The sequence below is a fragment of the Electrophorus electricus genome, chromosome 9, assembly GCF_013358815.1.
Source record: "Electrophorus electricus isolate fEleEle1 chromosome 9, fEleEle1.pri, whole genome shotgun sequence".
In the NCBI taxonomy this organism is placed as follows: domain Eukaryota; kingdom Metazoa; phylum Chordata; class Actinopteri; order Gymnotiformes; family Gymnotidae; genus Electrophorus; species Electrophorus electricus.
This window is the reverse complement of record NC_049543.1, coordinates 19,621,133-19,638,800: the sequence shown is the minus strand read 5'-3', so window position 1 is coordinate 19,638,800 and position 17,668 is coordinate 19,621,133. Positions and strand designations below refer to the sequence as shown.

The 17,668-nt window shown below is 43.3% G+C and overlaps 1 protein-coding gene across 1 annotated transcript in view; it reads right to left on the bottom strand.

The window, feature by feature from the left end:
• The window catches only part of slc35f3b (solute carrier family 35 member F3b), a 55,171-nt gene extending 37,926 nt beyond the window's left edge, over positions 1-17,245 (bottom strand). The window contains exons 1-2 of the mRNA XM_027016532.2: positions 17,082-17,245; positions 15,709-15,923 (exon numbers count right to left, since the gene is read on the bottom strand). Coding sequence (XP_026872333.1) covers positions 15,709-15,923; positions 17,082-17,188 — 322 coding nt within the window. The 5' untranslated portion in view covers positions 17,189-17,245. The remainder of the gene's footprint in view (positions 1-15,708; positions 15,924-17,081) is intronic.
• Positions 17,246-17,668: the final 423 nt, after the last annotated feature.

Genomic DNA, 17,668 nt, shown 5'->3' with positions numbered 1-17,668 from the left:
ACCCCATAACCACCCTAGTTACACAGCAAACATTGTGGAACCCTCCGCCCTCGCTAGCACTCTCCTCCACCTGGCGGTGTGCGCCATGTGGTCCCTTGGTTTTGTCTCTTCAATGTGCTTGTGTTTTTGGTTTTCTTGGCACGCCCCCACACAGGTGTCTCGTTTTCCCTCATTACTTAGCCATGTCACCTGTGCCTCACTTTCGTTTTCATTAAACTGTTGAAGTCCACTCGCGTCTGGGTCCTACACTGCCAGCGCACTCCCTCATGAAATGTTGTATTCCCTTTCTGCCCTGTATATATGTATAATATGTCCTTATCTTCCTATAGTTTGAGAGCACCAGTACATGCAGCTTGCCTGACTCTCAGCTTCATTAATTCCAACAGTTTGAAGTAATAGAAAAGTCTGGCATCTAAGCTATAGTGCAAGCAAAAATACCAATTATACTCAGTAAAATAAATAAATAAATTTAAAAAATAAAGCAGCACGCGCGAGACAGAGCATTTTATGTGCTAGCTGCATCGATAGAAATATCTAATAAGTGTAGCCGTAATATAAATGAGCAGAAAACATCTTCAAAACCTTTTTACCAAGTACCAATTAGCAAATTAGTGCAACAAAAATGGACTGTACTCACCGTAAGCCCAGGTTCGCGCTCCCTGAGATCTGGGTTGCAAATACCTAGAATTCTATAACAAGGAGTGATTTTTTTTTGGTGACATTGTAAAGATATAGTCACTCCAGCCCAAAGGCTCTCAGATTAGCAAAAAAGACTTTTCACCACCAGCATATAAAGAAGACAGCATAAAGCGTTTCAATTTTTAATTGCAGATCTAATATGCAAGAAAAACAGTAAGTAGAAAATAGTTGACAACCCACTCTGTGGTCTGCTTGAAAAGAGCAATGTTCCAGGCCAGTGCCCTGGTTCTAAAGTAAAAAACCTCCAGGGAAGATTTAGAACAGGTTTAATGAGTGCAGAACGTACAATCTGGTAGGCACAACACCTCTGTTCCAAACAGAGCACTGCTGTTCCTCACACTAAAAGCAAACCTATAGGGTTGGCCATATAGGCAGTGCGTACGGGTCATCTACTACTGTTACACTGAGTGAGCCGTGTCAAGCGCAGAAGTCCGGACCTGCATGCCACATCAGTCTCCCCGTTTCTCTCCGAACATCTTTGTTTTTTTGCATGACTGTCATCACTGAATTATTACACATAGGCGCCCAGCTCTGAGCTTCTTAGTCTTGGTTTTGTGCCCACGATTTGGCTTTTACCTCCTGCGTTTTCTTAGCTTGGCAAGGGGAGCATGAGACCGTGTTGCAATTGCACCGCAGAATATTGCAGTGGTGACTCTGGGGAACAGCAGGCACTGTGTGTAATCAAAAGATCAAAAGTACATCAAAACTTGGCCGCACCAGCTGCGTACGTGCATGCAGCTTGTCAGGGCTCTCCCAGAAGAATCCACAGGAGCGGAGAGCAATGGAAGTGGCGTTTTCGATGTGCATTCTTTTCAAATCCTTGGGATGATGGAGAGGAGGAATGAGTTTGGCCTGTATCCCCACCTGAGGGGGCTCCACATGCCCACTCCACCCGGCACACGTGTCTCCTGCAAATATAACGATTGCTGCACTTTCTGTGCAGGGGCCAACCAGTTGCTTGCGCAGAGCAGACACTCACAAGCGAAGAGAATGCTGACCAAATGCCAACCGAATGCTGGCTCTTGGGTGGGCCTTCCATCTGGAAGGATCAAGCATGTATTCTTGTGCATAGTCCATTCCTTCAAATTCGAAAGAATAGATTATATCTGATCTAAAAAAAAAAATGAAACCATGTCTTCCTTGTGTAGTTGCTTGTGTGTCTAGGAGAAAGATCCTTTCTGTCTGGGAAGAGAATGTTTTCTTATGATTCAGAGCAGCTCTCGTTACATCTCATCTTTCTTTTTTCCAAAAAGTCAATTCAGCTTTTAGATTTCATACACCCCCCCCCAGATACTGACACCTGTACCCAGTTAAGTGTCCACTGACTTATGTTCCGGAAAGGAACATTCATTTCTTAAATACTACACTGATAACTAACTATGCTTTTGAATTTCTACTGTTAATCTATTACTACCCAAGTTAAACTGAAAAGGATAGATAATGTTCTAACCAATTAGTTATGTGATTCTTTTTGTGGCAATTAAAAGAGCAATGTGCATCGGCAAAGTTCCAATTTGTGCCAATCTTCCATCCTGGTTCGGTGCAACAGACACTTTGTCGTATATGAATTAGCTAGACATATTTGGAGCTGTCTTTGATGCCAGCTAACAGCACCGGAGTGAATGGAGATGCCATTTGTAGTGAACAGAGGCTTTCTCTGTGAACTTACAAAGGATTGGTTTGAGTGTGTGTGTGTGTGTGTGTGTGTGTGTGTGTGTGTATGGGGGGGGGGGGGGGGCAGAAGGTGGGAAGGTTGGTATATTTGTCTGGACAATGCGGTTCAGCCTCATCCGTCTCTGCCTTCTGATGTATGGAGACCAGTGGGGGCCCATTGAAACTTGAAACTCGGACACAGTGACGTGATTCTAGCCTCTCCAATCGCCTGACGACATTGACACGTGCTTGCCTGATCACTCCATACACGGAACACAGCAAGAGAAGAGGACACTCTGTTCCTCTATCAGTCCTCTGTATCAGGTACTTTCACTCGAACATCAGTGTCAGACTATTCTGCCCGGCGTGGGTGGGAGGAATCGAAGGCCAGGCGCGTGAGCTGCAGCAGATTAATCTTCTTCAAAGAGGCCAGGTGTGGCTCCTTCAAAGGCAGCGAGCCGATGGGGGAGGGGTGGGGAGGCGGTCTTCCTCCACCTTGTTGTCCACCTTGTTCCAGTGTGTTAAATGTTTGACTCGCACGGGCGCAGTGCAGCAGTTAAATGTGGGCTTGGTTAGATCAGCTCTGACTGACCTCTCTATGGTTCTTCTCCCTCTGTTTCTCTAATTGACAAAACTATGGCACAGTTGGGGAGCTCAGATACACTCACTGTGTGTGTGTGTGTGTGTGTGTGTGTGTGTGTGAGAGAGAGGGAGAGGGTGTGAGTGAGTGAGAGTACAGACAGTTCATAGCTGGAGAGGTGGGTGGTTTCTGATTGTGTTAGATGATTAAGGAGAAACTGTAATTAAATCCACACATACAGATACTCTGGCGGGGGGGGGGGGGGGGGGGGGGGGGGGGGATACTGTTCTCATGCACCTCTCTGCTGGTCCACAACACATTCCTTATTATATCAGTATTGCCAAAAAGAGTTTTGACTCAGATACAATAACATAATTTGACTTTCATGAACTTAGTATGGTGATGCAAACTCAAATCTCAATGCCAAAAGCTGTTTCTGTTCATTTCTATGGCAATTTTAAGACCTAACAAGTTATTCCTTTCACACTCTGACTTTCTATCAGAGTCCTGGGAGTTGGAATGTGTGGTGCAGTATTTTCATAATGTGCTCCTAGGATTCTGGGCTGAGATCTATATCGTCATCCTGGGATTTGTTGAAGGCACTCGTCTAACTTGGGGGTCACAGCCCCGAGTGCCCCCGTCACAACCTTGTTGTTAACCTTCCATATTTTCTCCATGTCCTCTCAGTTCCTTGTGTTTCTCCAACGTTTCATATTTGTCAAACAGTGCCTCCTAACTAGAAATGCATATATTGTGGATCCCTTTTCCCTAGAACTGCCTTAATTCTTCATGGCTTAGAGCTTTGTGACATGGCACATTATCCTGCTGGATGTAGCGAACAAAAGATGGGCACACTGTGGACATACAGGGATAGACGTGGTCGGCAACAGTACTGAGGTAGGCTGTGCCAATTCATTGATGTTCAAATCTTATTAAGGAGTCCAAAGTATTCCAAGAAAATATCCCCCCCCCATGTCATTACACCACCACCACCAGCCTGATGGATGGATCCATGCTTTCATGTTGTTACCCCAAATCCTGACCCTACCATCGAAATATCGCAACAATAATCGACACTCCTCAGACCAGGCAACATTTTTCCAATCTTTTGTTGTCCAATTTTGGTTAGCCTGTGCAAACTGTAGCTTCAATTTCCTGTTCTTAGCTGACAGGAGTGGCACCTGGTGTGGTCTGCTACTGCTGTAGCCCATCAGCTTCAAGGTTTGACATGTTGTACGTGCAGAGATGCTCTTCTGTATACCTCGATTATAACGAGGTACTTTTGCCTTTCCATCAGTTGAAACCATTCCGGTAATTCTCCTCTGCCCTCTGGCATCAACAAGGCATTTTTCGCACAGAGAACTACTGCTCAAAGGATATTTTCTATTTTTCAGATCATTCTCTGTAAACCCCTTGGGATGGTTGTGCGTGAAAAACTCAGTAGATCAGCAGTTTCTGAAATACTCAGAATAGTCTGTCTAGTACCAACAACCATGCTACGTGTTGATGCTCAGTTTGAACTTCATGTCTTGAATGTCTTCATGCCTAAATGCACTAGGTCACAGAAGTTCTCAACAGGGTTTGTGTCAGGTGAGGAAGAGGGCCATGTCATTATTCTTTCATCTTTAAAGCCTTTACTGGCTAGCCACGCAGTGTAGTACTTTGATGCATATGCTGGAGCATTGTCCTGAATAAAATTCATGGTTTTTCCTTTTTCTCCTGGCTCCCTTTTTCTCCTCTTTCCTCAGATGAAATTCTTCAACTCCTGACTTCCAGCAATCCAACTACATGTCCGCTGGATCCTGTTCCTTCCACTCTGTTCCAGACGATCGCAAGAGATCTGCTTCCTTTCATCTCTATCATCAACAACTCCTTATCTTCTGGATATGTGCCAACTGCATTCAAAACTGCCAGGGTGGTACCAATCCTCAAGAAGGCCATTCTTGACGGCTCCAACATTACCAGTTACAGACTGGTATCACTTCTGTCTTTCCTCTCAAAAGCCCTTGAACGAGCAGTTTAGAATCAATTACCTCTATTCCTCACCCAGAACCAGCTGCATGATCCCAATCCTTCTGGCTACAAACCATCACATTCAACAGAAACAGCCCTCATAGCACTGATGGAGAAACTTCATACTGCTAAAGCTGCCAAACTGTCATCTGTTTTGTTCTTCTAGACTTTTCAGCAGCCTTTGACACAATGCACCACAACATTCCTCTCTCTGTTCTCTCCAGGCTTGGTGTGACAGGACCGAAACCATCTCCAAGCAGAGCCAATCAGGTGACATGGAGAGGATCCACATCCAAACCATGTAGTCTCTCCACTGGTGTTCCACAAGGCTCAGTATTGGGCCCCCTTCTCTTCTCTTTGTATATTCATTCTCTTAGTGATGTATTTCTTTCTTTTCCACCCTCTGACATGTAGGTCTCCAGATGTATCTCAGCATGCTTGACTGACATCGCGTCATGGATGACAGCCCACCACTTGAAGCTCAACCCCAGTAAAACTGAGCTTCTGTTCATCCCAGGTACTCCTAATCCTTACCATGACCTTACAGTTTCCGTCAAGAACTCCCTGGTATCAACATGCAAAGCTGCACGTAGCCTGGGCATAACTTTGGACAAATCAGTTGTTATTCTCAACTCAATGTTTCTAATCTAGCCCAGTCTTCCTGATTTCTCCTTTGTAACATACGATGGATTCGGCCCTTTCTCTCGCAGGAAGCTACCTAGGTGCTTGTGCAGTCTCTTGTGAACACAAAGCTAGACTAACGCATCTCACTACTTGCTGGTCTTCCTCCAAGAGCCGTCAAACCTCTGCAACTTGTCCAAAATGCAGCAGCACGACTGGTCTTCAATCTTCTGAAGTTCACACGTTACTCCGCTGCTGTGCTCCCTTCATTGGCTCCCAGTAGCTGCAAGCATCAGATTTAAAACCTTGATGCTTGCCTACAAAGGTAAAAATGGACCAGCCCCTTCATACATGAGGTCAATGGTCAAAGCCAGAGCTGTACCTCGCGTACTTCGAACCTCAAGTACGGCTCGGCTTGAAATACCTTGCCTGAGGTCTCATGGACAACAAGCACCGAGACTATTTTCTGTCCTGGCTCCAAGATGGTGGAATGAACCCACACTTGCTGTCTGGACAGCAGAGTCCCTAGCAGTTTACAAACGCAGACCCATCTATTTGCAGAATATTTAAATGACAACTGACCCTGCACCCATATTGACTGACTAAATTAGTACTTATTGTAGGGTATTGTTTATGTTGTTTAACAAACTCTAGCACTTATTGTTTAAGATAAATACATAAGGTCTTGTACTTGTAGATAGCAGCATTGATCCCTGTATTCTATAGTTTTCTAGTTCATTGGTATGTTGGACTCTAACCTACTGTACTGTACTAGGATATATTCTATGAGTAAATCACAAAGCACTTTTGTAAGACGCTCTGGATAAGAGCGTCTGCTAAATGCCGTAAATGTAAATGTAATGGTCTTCAGGAAAGATGCAGGCTTTTTCCTGTACTACTGCTTAAAGAAAGCGTCTTTTAAAACTGGTAGTAGGTTTGGGAGTTAATTTTTGGAGTTTATCTTCAACCAAAAAAGGTCCAACTAGCTCATCTTTAATAATACCAGCCCATAGCAGTACCTCACCTCCAACTTGCTGGCGTCTGAGTCGAAGTGGAGCTTTGTGCACATTACTGATACAGCTAAGGGCCCATCCATCTGGTCCGGCAAGAATCAATTCTCATATCATCAGTCTATAAAATCTTTTTAAAAATCTGTCTTCAGATATTTCTTGGCCCAGTCTTGACATTTCACCTTATGTGTCTTGTTTAGTGGTGGTCGGATTTCAGCCATCCTTACGTTGTCCACGTCTTTGAGTACTGAACACTTTGAACTTCCAGACAGGTAGGTTTCAGTTCTGGAATATGACAGCACCGGCGGATAATGGGTTCCTGGTCACTTCACGTTTGATTCTTCTTAAATTTTTGGCAGTTAATTTGCATATTTTCTTCTCAACACCTTTCTTGCTACCCTGTTGACTATTTGCAACAAAATGTTTGATGGTTCTGCGATCACACCTCCAAATCTTAACAATTTTATGAATACTGCATCCCTCTGAAAGACTTTTTACAATATTTTCCTTTTCAGGGTCAGTTAAATCTCTTTTTGGCCCATTGTGCTGAGGAAAAGAAGCTGCCCGAGTTATGCACACCTTGATATAGGCTGTTGATCTCCTTAGGCCTTAGTGCAAGAGAGCATATGCAGAGTATAACTATGGATGCTTTGAAACCCAACATCCACACTAACATCGAAACAACTAGTAGCTCAATGTTTCCACATCTGCAGGCAGCAACTGCTCTAACAATTAGTGATCAAAGAGGTACAACTACAGCAAGGGGGAGGCAGACCGATGAATGGGGTGAGTGGTGGACATGATCTCCACACCCCGAATCTGGGAACCAATACCAGACCTGCTGACCTGAGATTGAAGATCATGGCTAGGCTAGGCATTAGTCATCTACCAAACTACCAAGACTACCAAGTGAAGTACCCGAAAGGCTGCTGGAAAATGTGAATGAAGCTCATTAGATGATCGCTACTGTGACCAGTCAGTTAAATAAATATATTCCGTATTTGGCTCGCCACCAAGGAGCAGTATCCTCCGTGGAGAAGGAGGTTGGAGGCCAAGATAAGGGCAACACAGAATAAAAAGGTTAGCCAACTGAGACGTTGTAGGATGTGCAAAGATGCCAATGAGACCATCCAGCATGTAACAGCAGGATGCAAGATGCTTGCAGGCGTGTACATGGAACGGCATAACCAAGAGGCCGGCATAGTATACAGAAACATCTGTGCAAAGGCTGGAAGTTGCGAGGTCAAAGTAGGATACACCACCCAAATGTAGTGGAGAATGACTGAGCTAAGATCCTCTGGGACTTCCAGATGCAGACTGACAAAATGGTAATGGCTAGCCAACCAAAGTAGTGATGGATAAGCAGCACAAGAGCGCTGAAATGATAGATGTAGTGATCCCAAGAGATAGCAGCATCATTGAAATGAAATGTTCAAGAAATACTAAGGGCTGAAAGAACAGTGGTTCCTTAATAATCAGAGCACTGGGTGCTGCGGACCCGAGCTTGGGAAATCAAAACTAATCAAAAAACTAAAACTAAACAACTTAAGCAATTTCAGCCAGTTTTCTCAAGAGTATATTCATCATTGGCACATATCGGGTTTTGCTGGTACGCTTTATCTTAATAATGGATTGAGGATAGACTTTTTTGTGCTTGTACTGCGCATTTTTAGAAAATGCAGTGAGAATTGTACACTGGTGGTGTGATGATTAAGGTGACTGCATTGGCCGAATTGTGATTTATGCTACTAGAGCAGCTCAGTAAATCATGTAACCTCTCCACTATCCCACTGCTCCCTTCCCCCCCCCACTTGCACTCCAGATCAGGCCCTCGGTCCTCGGCCATCATCAGACTGCTGACTGTTGTCCCCTAACCTTATCAACCTTTCGAGGTAACACTGTGCATCTAAAATGCCTCACAGTTCTATATTCAAATTCAAATCCAAATGCATTTATATAGTGGTTTTTACAACAGATGTCACAAAGCAGCTTTACAAATGTCCGGGTCCAAGCCTCCAGTGAGCAAGTCAAGGGCGACAGTGGCAAGGAAAAACTCCCTATAGCATGAGGAAGAAACCTTGAGATGAACCAAGACTCAAAGGGGGGGGGGGCATCCTCCTTTGGCCATTATGTCTATATCTACCCTAGATTTACATTTTATGGCATTTAGCTGATGCTTTTGTCCAAAGTGACTTACAATTATGACCGAGTACAACTTGACCAATTGAGGGTTAGTGTCATGGGCCTCAAATTGCCTCAAATTGTGCAACAAAAAGAAGAAAATAAGGAGTTTCTTCTCTGGTCATTCTCGTGGACACAGGAATCAACTCCAAATTAGTCTCCTGAGCACGCTTGGGGTTATGTCACGGCAGCAGAAGCAGGTTCGTGCTGGTTCTGCTAATAAATGTGAGAAAGAGAAAAGGGGAGAAAGAGAGAGAGCGAGAAAGAATGTGTTCATGGGCACCTCCACTGAGAGAGCAGGATTGCCCTCCATTAAGGAGAATGAAAGATCAATAGCTTGAAACTCTGCCAACACCAATCCAGCCAGACACAAACAAACAGAAAACTCTAAATTCCAAATGGGGGGGGGGGGGGGGGTCAGTAAACAGTGAACTATTCAGGCTTGCCAAGTTTAATCACCTATAAAACATAATAAATATGTAAGGCCTGAGCCCTTAGCTCACCAAATAGGGCACTAGAAGCTCAAAGTCAACAACAACAAAATATTTTTGCCACCTGTGAATTTCTCTTATGTTTGAATGGACAGTATAATTACTTTGGAGACTGGGAGTTCATCTTTATTTCCAGAAGGTCACCATATTGCCATGTAATTTAAGCAGTACTGTAATCAAAACCACCTAGGCATAAAATAGAGTAATGCTGGGGGCATATCCTGTCCAGTCAAAGTGAAAACCAAATCCATATGCCCACAGTCAAGATAATCTCTAAAATGGTTATATGATGTTGTTCTAAAGAATGTGCAAAATTCATTAAAGTACTGATGTTAATTCATTACAAAGTACAAAAGTGGAAAAGGTTTACTAGATACAGGGACTGTCTTGTCTTAATAAAATTAAATTGAATAAATCAAGATTAAAGTTCAAATTTTATAATTGCCAGTATAAATAAGCATAGCATCCCACCAGGATTTCATCCAAACAGAATGCACTTCAGAATAGTTGTAAATAATTCTAATAAGAACTAGTTAAGTACTGCAACATATGGTGATATTACTCGCTTTTGTGATTGAGGAGAAGAAGAGTTTTATTGATAGGCATACAGGACCTGGCAGGAAGCAGCAGCATTCACCTTCTAGAGCCCCAAGCCATCTCACTTGACCCGCTTGCGTTTGCTCAGACCCAAAGACCCAGTGATTGAAACATTACTCCTCACTCAGTAACACAGTGCCTCCGGTGTGAACGTCAACACTTAACTATATTTATGTGATCAATAGTAAGTTTAACTAAACTTTAACTACATCCTTAGAACTAATTATTCTGTTGTGACAAGGAAGATTATTTCACCTACTTCGTTCATTAAGATTGCTTTAGGGGGACCACATGGATTTCAAATGGCCATCCCTGTTCTGGATAAGTCGTGGCCTTGATGTTGCGCTCTGTCCTTTTTTTTTTTTTTTTTGCAGGATTTTTTCCCCCGAATTTATTTGTATCCTATTCCCACTCAACAAGTAAATCTCCCCTCACAAGACAGCTTCCAGTCAGAGAGGGCGAGGGCTGTCACATGCTTCCTCCAATGCATATGGAGCCAATCACTGCATAATTTTGAGCTGAGGTTCATGCAACATCAGGGGGCGGAGCTCATAGATGCCTATGATTGGCCAGTGTCAGTCAGCTCATTCCTGTCACTATTACAAAATGTGCCACTGTAAAAATCACCCATTTCGTAACAAAAAGAGCACCATGTTCTTTTTGAGAGTGATACAGAAAAGCCATACCAAAAGGAAAAGTTCCCAAGCGGAAAAAAAAATTTACTCGCCGAAACGATTTTGGGTTCTAGTTCATTCAGTACTTTCTGTTCCACCTCCCTCTATATCTAAGCCCTTTCTGGAGGTATGCTCAGGTATGCCATACATCCTTCACCTAACCCATACAAAATATAGCCAAATCAGAGGTCTTATTTACGTACATTCATGTGAATTCTGGATTCTTTGAAAATGACAGAAAGCAATTGCCCAATTATGTTCAGATGACACTAACTTACATAATGGTTGTACATTAGGTTATGAATCTGGCAGGTTGATTTTACTTTTAATCCCAATCCTGAAGAGAAGCTGAACAGAACACACATTGCTCAAGTGGTTCTCCTGAACAGCGTGGTTAACTGGTTCCAACTAATTATCTGCTGGAATCTAATCACTTTAGCCCATGTCGTTTTGTACACAGATTAGCATAGAAGGCTAATGTGTGTTGATGTAGTAAATATTATATAACATTGTTCTGCCTGCACTACATTCAGTGGTTTTTTTTTTATCTGTAGGCTTTCATTTTTTCACTGGAGGAGAGGAAAATGGTATATGGACTGTAGCAGAGAAGTTCATGTTACCATAGTCAGTAGTTTTGTTTGTGTGCGCGCATGCACATTTACTAATTAGAATCACAGTCGTTGTAAAATGTTATACCCAAGTAGTCATTTCCATATGTACCATTCCTAATGTCAAACTCCTCTTACACGTGACAGCACTCTGTTGCACACACAATAATTGCACATGTACTGCCTAATTATTTCAAGCAGCAGTCCACAAGAATATGACCAACACAGATGAGTCATGCTGTGTTTTGAAACACTGGTTGAAAAAAGGCTTAGAGAGGTTTTTTTTTTTAATGTGTTAGTGGTGCTAGTGGTAATATTGTGATAGCTCCTATTTGTTTGTTTGACATTTCAATTTGCCATGCCCATACTGAAATGTTATGTTTAGGTCAATACCATTATCGGACATGCACGCAATTAACTGGAAAAAGTGTAATATCCAGTTCAGCCACTGCACTTAAATTGGGTAATAGAGAATCTACTCGTCTTTATAGATCCATTAAAGATAAATTCAAGGCCAGAGAGAGTCACACACTCCAACACACACACACACTTCATGATGGCACCATCGCACCACAAGGTCACTGCGATTGCAAAGAGGATGAAGGCTAAGCATCGGAGCTTGTTTCCTTCCACGGCAGCTAAAGATGAGCAAGAGAGGTAAGGGAGAGGGGAGGAGAGAGAGAGAGAGAGAGAGAGAGAGAAAGACAAACAAAGGCAGACCCTAACTCACAGCGTTTCCACTACAGGGAAGAATGGGTACACCATGATGAGCAGCTGTGGTTTTCTGATTTGTGAGTGGCATGTGTGTGTGAGATCCATTTGTTAAATCGCCTTTTTTCTAGGAGCACAATTATGCCAATTTATATAGCATATGCATCTGTTTCCCTGCATATTTGTACAGAACTAACTTTCTGCATGTATTGGAGCCTTGGAAAGGGAGTCAGAGAGGGAGAGGGAGAGAGAGAGAGAGAGAGAGAACTTCAGTATAAAGACTGTTGAATTACACATCGGGCATCTACTTCAAACAAACAGCACTATTTTACGCATCAGTCATGGAAAGGGTAGAGTGAAAGACACTGATCTGCTGGCAGAATGGAAGACATTTACAAAGACTAAATAGCTGTCTGTCTCAGGCAATCACAAAGCCATGGCTTGAGTGTGGCATTTTCAGTTCCCTTGAATAAATTACATAGCACATTCTGCATAGCATGAGCTCGCTTTGATGCCTTGCAAATGATTTTAACTTAACTGCATGACCAAATTTAGTCTCCTGATAATAGTATTAACCTGAATATGCTTTATCTTGGTTCATTAATGGAATACACTAGTGAGTTGGACAAACCCATTTGCAGTCTGTCAGTGAAACTGTGGGTAAGAGAAAAATTAAACTTCTCATGTGATCATTTGTTGGTCTGTGCAATATCAGCTTAGAGTATAACTGCATTGCTCTGAGGGCAAGTTTAAAGGAAACCACTGCTACACCGTTTGTAAATAGGTTTTATAGGTAAATAGCTTTTGTTTCTCATTAAATATAGTTTGTATACATCCCTGGACACTGACGAATTCTCTTTCCATCATCTGTGTTGTGTTGTTCATTTTCACACGCAAGATGCAACACTGTCGGAAGGTTCCACAAACAAGAACAAGTGATTCACCAGCCTTCATACCAGCGGTATCTGCTAGACTGCATGTTGGCTTGGTCTTCGTTGGTTTGTTTATTTATTTATTTATTTTCATTTGGATGCATCTCCAATAAGAGGATAACTGTCTTTCTCTCTCCATCAATCTATTCATCTACCGGCAGGAAATCTTTCACTTTTCATGCAGAGAGAGTCTTAATGACCATTGTTTCATGGTAATACGTGAAGCGCAAGGATTCTTCAAGAAACAACTAAGTTACTGCGTCTGTCTACGTCCACATATGGTCTATAAGAATAAAAGTCTAAACATCCATTTGTACGAAATATAGATGCTGTGGGGTTTGCTGTGTTCATGGATGTTCTTTCCAGCAGCTGCAGGTGTCAAATATATATGACCTCAGCGAAATCTCATTTGTATTTGATTATATGTCAAGCACAAAGGAAGATTTTTCGATTCTACATGCTATGGCATAGTCTTGCATAGCACTGCGGTAACAAAACCCTGTGAAAACCAAATCTTTTCTACTGGTGACGGTGGCCTACCATGCGTCGCAGGTGGGGCCGTAGGATTTCCAAATGATCCACACCTCACACTTCAAGGTCTAAAAAGATCAACAACGTCGTTTACTAAATTTTTGATTGAAAAGTTCTGCTGATTTCGCACCGGTGATGGGATGATCCAAGTTATTTTCACGTCTACTTAATACCTTTGACCTAAGATTATATGGCTGTTATGTATCTGCGGGTACACCCGTGTTGTGCTGCACCAAGGTGGCACTGCCATCACACATTTGACCTTTGCACGTGCGCTCAAGGTGCCGTCGAGAAGCCCTCCCTTTGCACCGGCGAGTATTTCCCCAGCGGCCCGATCGAAGCCTGGAGGAGGTGGACGTGACGGTTGTTAGTCGAGGCGAGGGACACCTAAGCTCCTGCCAAATGCGTGATGAATACAGTCATGCCTCCATGCACAGACTCACAACTACCGTAACACAGTAGCCAGGGTCTGCTCCAGCAGATTCCGCACACTCAACAGCAAATGCCGATGCTCCAAAATGGCACATGCAACGGCATGTGCAAGACTACGTTTATCGTTTTGATTACATGAGTAATCAAAACAATAAATGTTATGAAAGTATTGGTACGCCTACCACTAATGCTGACACCAAGTGCCATTATGTTTCTTTTCATAGTATTTAAAAGAGGCAACAATGTGAAACTTTTAACTGATCCAAGCTGATCACCGTTCTGGCCATCAGAGGTCCTCATCTCCAGAGTACTGGTTGTTGCCATCACTACAAATTATACTCACCTGTTCATTACCCCAATCACCCATAGCATATTTTCTCCTCTGCTACCTGCAGTCATCGTAGGGTATCGCCAGTCGCTTGTATCTGCTTACCAAGCCTGTTTATCTTGGGCGTTTGTTCATGGGTTTTGGTTTCTCTGTGATTTTCTCTATTTGGATTGTTTCGCCTGACCCTGCTGCTGTTTGCACTACAGGTTTCCCTTTGTCATTTTGTTCAGTAAATACATGTACATGGATTCCAATCCATGTGTCCTTACAGTAAGAAATAAGGTGCGTTTAATTATTTGGTGACCGCTCACGGTTGTTGAAAATCAAAGGGAGCTCTTCTTCTGTTAATCATGGTGGTGAAGCTCTTCTCCTTCATTTGGCTAAAATATTCCCAGGAGATGTACTGAATTAAAAAGATAGCATTACTACTTTCTGGTGATATAGTGATAGTCTTATTTTTCCCCACCGCAGGCAAAAAACATTCTAGAATGAAAATATGGGCAAGAAAAAGCTGTGTGCTTACAATCTACTTGATACCATGAGAGGAACACAAAATATCATGGTTTCCTTACTTGTGTGCATGTCCTACAACTGTGCCACACCTTTTGAAACAATATTAGACCTGAAGTACTCGAAACCAAATGGGCACTGTGATGAAAGCAGTGCATTCACATTTACACTGTCCTCCCTGAAGGGTTACCTTTAAATGAAACCCTAAAATCCTTGAGGCACAAATGGAACCCTTAAAAGGCCTGGTGTGTTTACACGAGACTGGGGCCATGTGAGAGCAGAAAGAAGCCGTGGGAACGTGGGCGCGTGTTCAGAGCACTGCATGCACTCTGTAATAGTGATGGAGACATCTTTCCACTGCACTGCGGCTGTACGAGCCATCCAAGTTATTGGAAAGTATTGGAAAAAGGTCTGACTTATTCTACCTGATACACGACAAGCTTTTGTCCATGGGCTGAAGGAGAAAGCTGAGCGCGCGTTTCCCTACAGCGCTGGAGGATGTTTCGCTTTGAGGAACTTGCTATGTCATTTCCTACCTCAACACTGAAGACTTCTATAGACACACCCACATCACACATTAGAAGCCAAATTGTTTGTTGTTATTGTTCTCTTTAGTTAGATACGTTCAAGTGCGTATGTGCAGCTAATTGGGCTACCCACTGCCGCTCTAGCTGTTCTTTAGAGGTCCTGAGCTGGTCCCACGTGCATAGCCAGCAGGCTTCCCTCTGCTTGTATGGGAAAACATGACAGATGTCACAAATGCCAGCGCAGTACATTTACCAAAATAGAGCCAAGACTGTCACCACAACCAAAGCAGAATTTTCAAACAGGTTTGAACTAGTTCAAGTATCCCTTTAAAGCAAAATGGTCCCACTTTTATGGAAAATATAGATTAATATCTCATTGTTTCATTTAGGTAATGTAGCCCATCACACAAAATTTGCCTACCTCTCACTGCCTATCGCAGGTAGTTGAAGAAAGAGTTCATTAACAAAAACAAACAAACCCGAAGTAACGGCTGGGATGGATAGCATACATCTATACACTGTAGTCGTGACCTCACAAGCATACTGCTATAACTGGTGTTAACGCCAAGGCCACACATCTGAAAGACAGTGATTAAGACAAATTGCTTACTATTGTAAACTGAATTCCATGGTTGGTAACCGTAATAGCCGGTTATTCTTAAGATTCTCTCCTCGATGGATGCGCTGTTGATGTCCTCCACCGACCGGGACGATTTTAAGTCTTCTTTGATAGATTCGTCCACCACCAAGTACTTTAGCTGTCGGAGTTGGGGGCTGATGTCGGACAACCGTCTCGGACTAACATTGGGCGATTTCCGCATACCGCTGGAGGGGAAACAGAATGGAGCTGAGCATATGGCAATCAGGCAATCAGACCGCCAGGTGAGACCTTGACAAATCGGTACCAACAGACATAATGAAAACTAGTCTGCTTTCAGATAGGACATTTCGGCTTTTCTGAATAGAGCACCTGCACGGCCTATTCTAACTCGCCCAAAAGGTGTTTTTATATTGCTGAGCCCGGGATAATTGACCGTGAATTGTGGGTGGCGCACGCGTGGGCACCGCTACTAGTGCACAGAATATTAGCGGGGAATCTTCACCCTTCGCTGGCAGGGCGCTCGGCGGGCACAGTGAGGGTGTGAGACATTAAACTAAAGTGACTGCCGCTTACTAGAACGGAGACAGCCCTACTGACACAACAGGCAAAGTCCCCAATAGGAAAACCTTATGCAAATTTTGTTAGTTATCAGAAAGCTCAATTAAACTACAGTGCACATTAATTTCTCCGTGTCCTTTACAATGCGTGCCAACTGTGTTTGTTATCTTTGTTGAAACAGCAGAGCAGGGGGGACTTTTAAAAGCATGTCTCTCTCCCAGGAAACGAAGAGTCCTGCTAGTTTAGACAGAGTTTACTCTTTTACTGCTACGGCTGCGTCCTTACTGCAGAGTGCATCAACACAGCACGGAAATCTCCGAGTACATTGTCGTTATTCGCCAGTTCCGAAGTACCTTGGTCGCACAATAGCCAGTGCGAGCCGTTTATCTGAGATTTAATAGGCCGGCCTATTCCAGATTTAGTCTGGGGGAAAAAAAAGTGTCTTCGAAAATAAACAGGTCTAGTGTAAAACAGCATTATTTGCCTTTTAACTTCAGTATCAGCATTTTCATTTTCGTCTACCACCACTCTCTGTTGAATACTGACATAGTCCTTACATTTAAAAATGGCTGGTGTCCATAGTTGGAAGAAACTAGTATTTTTCGCGACCAACAGATAAATATTCATTGTTTAGGCTGTAAATGTACTAACTGGATAATTATGGACAGATCGACTGCTTTGTTAAAATCTCGCGTTTCTTTATTTCCTTCCATTTTCCAAAAAATAAAAATAAAATAACAAAATAATATTTACAGCGCTTAGACCTAAAGTTTTTAGTTAACCTCCTTGTCAACAGCGACAAAGTAAGAGTATACTTTACTTACATGGGCATCAGAGTGGTAGGTGGTCCCAGGTAACACATGCAATCCCGTCGTGGGCGTCCGACACGGTCCCAAACCGTTCCCTCTCCATCGCTGTACATGATACCCATGAATCGGGACAGAGCGGGTCGGCGGTCTGTGCTCCCCTCGCTGCAACCACACTGACCTGGGACGCAGAAGTGACACAATAACGCCGCCTCGCACCCACGCAAGAGTCGCGGCATTTACACATTTTCCCTCCGCAGACGATCATAGCCTATCGAGCATCGCTAGTGGTTTCTAGAAATGCAACAGCGCCATCTAATGGAGGACAAGACGCCGTTCGTGTAGATAGAACGGTCGTGGTTTCCGAATTTTATGTGCAAGTGAGGGCAATTAGCTTTGATCTTGGGCTAGGCTTAACGCAAAAGACAACCGATTTTCCAGCGAGTCTTTAATACCGAGTGGGAGAAGAGCGTGATGGCTCTGATGAAAACCGCTCTGGTGGAGTTACAAATTACTTCATTTTGTCAGTTCTGAGATTTGTGTCGTCGTCGTCCCGTCCCCCCCCCCATCTCTCATGACAGTGGTTATTTCGGCATTGCTGACGT